Source organism: Mesoplodon densirostris, chromosome 15 (genome assembly GCF_025265405.1).
Source record: "Mesoplodon densirostris isolate mMesDen1 chromosome 15, mMesDen1 primary haplotype, whole genome shotgun sequence".
Lineage (NCBI taxonomy): Eukaryota > Metazoa > Chordata > Mammalia > Artiodactyla > Ziphiidae > Mesoplodon > Mesoplodon densirostris.
This window is the reverse complement of record NC_082675.1, coordinates 62,845,788-62,850,536: the sequence shown is the minus strand read 5'-3', so window position 1 is coordinate 62,850,536 and position 4,749 is coordinate 62,845,788. Positions and strand designations below refer to the sequence as shown.

At 36.0% G+C, this 4,749-nt stretch overlaps 1 protein-coding gene across 5 annotated transcripts; it reads right to left on the bottom strand.

Annotated features, from left to right (window-relative positions):
- Nucleotides 1–1,099: 1,099 nt before the first annotated feature.
- On the bottom strand, nt 1,100–2,053 carry LOC132502879 (AP-3 complex subunit sigma-1-like). Of its 5 annotated transcripts, none has more exons than XM_060119137.1 (2): nt 1,709–2,053; nt 1,100–1,600 (listed from the first exon to the last, which is right to left on the bottom strand). In XM_060119137.1, the coding sequence occupies exons 1-2, from the start codon at nt 2,051–2,053 to the stop codon at nt 1,475–1,477; spliced, it is 471 nt and encodes a 156-aa protein (XP_059975120.1). In that variant the 3' UTR covers nt 1,100–1,474. The 5 variants fall into 5 exon arrangements, with proteins under 5 accessions (XP_059975120.1, XP_059975119.1, XP_059975121.1 ...); XM_060119136.1 differs by having other exon boundaries at nt 1,100–1,708; nt 1,781–2,053; XM_060119138.1 differs by having other exon boundaries at nt 1,781–2,053.
- Nucleotides 2,054–4,749: the final 2,696 nt, after the last annotated feature.

The following is a 4,749-nucleotide window of genomic DNA, read 5'->3' as shown; positions in this document are numbered from 1 at the left end:
TGAGAAAGATAGGTGTTAACTCTTACCTACATATTTAGTAGAATTCACCTGTGAGGCCATCTCTTCCTGGACTTTTGTTTGTTTGGGGAGTTTTTTTTTTTAAATTAGTGATTCAATTTCATTACTGGTAATTGTTCTGTTGATATTTCCTATTTCTTCCTGGTTCAGTCTTGGGAGATTGTAAGTTCTAGGAATTTGTCCATTTCTTCCAGGTTGTCCATTTTATTGGCATGTAGTTGTTTTTCATAGTCTCATGATTCTTTGTATTTCTGTGGTGTCAGTTGTAACTTCTCCTTTTTCATTTCTGATCTTATTGATTTGGGCCCTCTCTCTTTTTATCTTGATGAATCTGGCTAAAGGTTTATCAATTTTGTTTATCTTCTCAAAAATCAGCTCTTAGTGGGACTTCCCTGGTGGTGCAGTGGTTAAGACTGTGCACTCCCAATGCAGGGGACCCAGGTTCAATCCCTGGTCAGGGAACTAGAACCAACATGCATGCCACAACTAATAGTTCACATGCCACAACTAAGGAGCCTGCCTGCTGCAACTAAGACCTGGTGTAACCAAATAAATAAATAAATAAATAATATGTTTAAAAAATCAGCTCTTAGTTTTACTGATATTTTTGTTTTTTTAAAATCTCTATTCTATTTATTTCTGTTCTGATCCTTATGATTTCTTTCCTTCTACTAACTTTGGGTTTTGTTTGTTCTTTTTCTAGTTCCTTTAGTTTACCTTTATGTTGTTTATTTGATTTTTTTTTGTTTTCTGAGGTAGGCTTGTATCACTATAAAACTTCTCTCTTAGAACTGCTTTTGCTGAATCCCATAGATTTCTTTTTTAATATATAAATTTATTTATTTATGGCTGCATTGGGTCTTTTTTTTAACAGTGATAAAATATACTTTTATTTACTTGGTTGAGTCAGAGGGTCATAAAAAAAATTATTGCTAAAGTAGATACCAGGCAAACAGAATGGTGCTTTAGAAGTCCAGTTACCTTGGAGTTTATTTAAACTAAGAGAAAAAGGTCATAATGTTTTCATGTAATACATACTTCATTCTTTAAATAACAATTCTGACAAATAACAGAAAGAATTAAGGAATGCTGTATTTGTGATCCATACAAAACACCAACATTTTGGGTTATACATAATTTAAAGAAATGTCCCAAACACTTTTCAAAATACTGTAGTAGCCAATACATGGAGGCATGCCTTAGGTGGCCATAGGAATGCAGTTTAGAAAATAAAGAAAAAAATCACACTGTAACTACTCAATTTCTTCAAAATCACTGAGCAAGAAAAGCAACAATGAACTTCCATACTGATTTTACATAACTTCTATACAGTACCTTGACTTAAATCCAAGAACAAAAGTTAAGACTCTCCTCCTCTATTTTTAGTAAACAACTGCATGGTAAACTTAGATGACATTTCCCCTGGATTTTACCTGGGAGTGGCCTTTTAAATTTTTTATTTAAAAGAGGGAAGGTTTGGCACTTTTATACTGATGTCACCAATGTTAATATTTCTTGGGTTCTCAGGAAGATTCATATTCTTTACAGCTGATACAGCATGGGCTGGAGATCCCAAGCCAGCCTCAGATTTCTCCAGTTTATTTTGTGCATCAATTTGTGTAACAATCTCATTCATGTTGGTCTCCAATACCATTCCTCCCATCACCATTTCTGCAAGGATATTGTGAACCTCGTCTACATGGAAAATTAAATCCAGTTCACAGACGTTTTCAAAACACTTGTCTAATGTTTCCACAAATACTTGAATTAGATCTAAAATTCCAAGTTCACTTTCTGAAGAATCCACCCAGAAGACAAAATATAATGTTGCATAATGTCTATAAATCAGTTTGTTGTCAGATCCTCCAATTAATAATCCTCCTTCTAGGAAATTACAAACATTTTCATCTCTCTTAGATACCAAATGGAAAGTCTCCCTGATGGTTTGCTGTTGTGTATCTTCACTGTAGGGCTGGTAGAACTTGGAGAGCCATGGCTTCCCGTGGTGGTTAAAGATGAGGATCACCTTGATCATGGCTCAGCCGGGCCGACCAGGTGGGAACTGGGGGCCAGGGTGGGGGCGGGCACACGAGCCTCACCTCAGGATCTTGCTGGCGATCCTTCCCCACCCACCCCCTCCCACACACGCTGCATTGGGTCTTTGTTGCTGTGTGTGGGCTTTCTCTAATTGCACTGAGTGGGGGCTACTCTTTGCTGTGGTGTGTGGGCTTCTTATTGCAGTGGCTTCTTTTGTTGTGGAGCACAGGCTCCAGTAGTTGTGGCACGTGGACACAGTAGTTGTGGTACATGGGCTTCAGTAGTTGTGGCTTGCGGGCTCTAGAGCATAGGCTCAGTAGTTGTGGTGCACAGGCTTAGTTGCTCTGCGGCATGTGGGATCTTCCTGGACCAGGGCTGAAAACCTGTCCCCTGCATTGGCAGGCGGATTCTTAACCACTGAACCACCAGGGAAGTCCCTGAATCCCATAGATTTTTGGATTATTGTGTTTTCATTTCCATTTGTCTCTAGGTATTGTTAAAATATTGATTTCTTCAGTGATCCATTGGTTGTTCAGTAGCATATTGTTTAACTTCCACATGTTTCTGTTTTTTTGTAGTTTTCTTTTCCTTGTTAATTTCCAGTCTTTTGGTTGGAAAAGTTGATTGATATCATTTTAATTTTCTTAAGTTTAGGGTTTACTGAGACTTGTTTTGTGGCCTGTCATGTAATCTATCCTGGAGACTGTTCCATGTGCAGTGGAACATGGAAATGAAAGGAATATGTATTTTGCTGCTTTTCCATGGACTGTTCTATCATCTTTCATCTATCTATCTATCTATCTATCTATCTATCTATCAAGTCTATCTGGTCTAGTGTGTCATTTAAGGCCAGTGTTCTTATTGATTTTCTTTCTGGATGATCTATCCATTGATGTAAGTGGGGTGTTAAAGTCTCCTACTATTGCTGTGTTACCATCAATTTCTCCTTTTATGTCTGTTAATATTTGCTTTGTGTATTTAGGTGCTCCTATGTTGGGTACATATGTATTTATAATTGTTATATCTTCTTTTCAGATTGATCCCCTGATCAGTATGTAATGTCCTTCTTTGTCTCTTGTAATAGTCTTTGTTTTAAAGTCTGTTTTGTCACATATAAGAATTGCTAACCCTTTTTCTTTTGATTTCCATTTGCATGAAATACCTTTTTCCAGCCCCTCACTTTCAGTTGTATGTGTCTTTTAATCTGAAGTGAGTCTCTTATAGGCAGCATATATATAGGTCTTGTTTTTGTATCCATTCAGCCACTCTATGTCTTTTGATTGGAGCATTTAGTTCTTTTACATTTAAAGTAATTATTGATATTTATGTTCTTATTGTCACTTTGTTAATTTGTTTTTGATTATTTTTGTAGTTCTTTCATCTTCCTTTTTTCTTCTTCTGTTATCTTCCCTTGTGATTTGATGGCTATCTTTAGTGTTATGTTTGGATTCTTTTTGGGTTTTTTTCTGTGTGTATCTATTATAGATTTTTGTTTTGTGGTTACCATGACGTTTATATATAGCAATCTCTGTATATGTGTGATTGTTTTAAGTTGCTGATCTCTTAATTTCAATTGCATTTTAACAGCCCTGCATTTGTACTCTCTTGCTCTCATGATTACTGTTTTTGATGTCATGTTTTACATCTAATTGTTTTGTGTTTCAACTGTTTATTGTGGATAGAAGATTTTACTACTTTTTTCTTTTAACTTTTCTGCTAGCTTTGTGTGTGGATGATTTACTACCTTTACTGTATATTTGCCTTTACTGATGAGCTTTTTCCTTTTGCAATTTTCAAGTTTCTAATTGTGGGGTTTTTTCTTAGAGAAGTTCCTTTAACATATCTTGTTAAGCTGGTTTGGTGTTGCTAAATTCTTTTATCTTTTGCTTGTCTGTAAAACTTTTGAGCTCTCCCTCCAATCCAAATGAGAGCCTTGCTGTGTAGAGTATTCTTGGTTGTAGGTTTTTCCTTTCATCACTTTAAATATATTGTACCACTTCCTTCTTGCCTGCAGTTTCTGCTGAAAAGTCAGCTCATAGTTGTATGGGAGTTCCCTTGTATGTGACTTGTTGCTTTTCCCCTGCTGCTTTGAATATTCTTTCTTTATCTTTAATTTTTGCCATTTTAATTTACAGTGTGTCTTTGTGTGGTCCTCTTTGTGTTGATCCTCTTTGGGACTCTCTTTGCTTTCTGGATTTGGATGTCTCTTCCTTTCTCATATTAGGGAATTTTCCAGCTATTGTGTTTCCAAATATGTTCTCAGCACCTTTCTCTCTCTCTTCTCCTGGGATCCCTATAATGTGAATATTAATGTGCTAGAAGTTGTTCCAGACATCTCTTAAACTTTCCTTATTTCTTTCCAATTTTTTTTCTGTTCAACATCAGTGATTTCCACTACTCTGTCTTCCAGCTTGCTTGTGCATTTCTCTGTATCATTTAGTTTACTGCTGATTTCTTCTAGTGTAATTTTTATTTCAGTTATTGTATTCTTCATTTCTGTTTGGTTGTTCTATTTTCTAACTCTTTGTTAAAAACTTCTAACTTCTTACTCTGTGGTCCATTCTTCTCCTGAGTTCTTTGATCATCTTTACAATCATTACCCTGTACTCTTTCTTGGATAGATTGCCTATCTCTCCTTCACTTAGTTGTTCTTCTGTGGCTTTGTCTTGTTCTTTCATTTGGAACGTGTTCCTC

What these genes read in the sequence shown, in the direction of transcription:
- LOC132502879 (XM_060119135.1), bottom strand. Translation starts at nt 2,053, where the DNA reads ATGATCAAGGTGATCCTCATCTTTAACCACCACGGGAAGCCATGGCTC.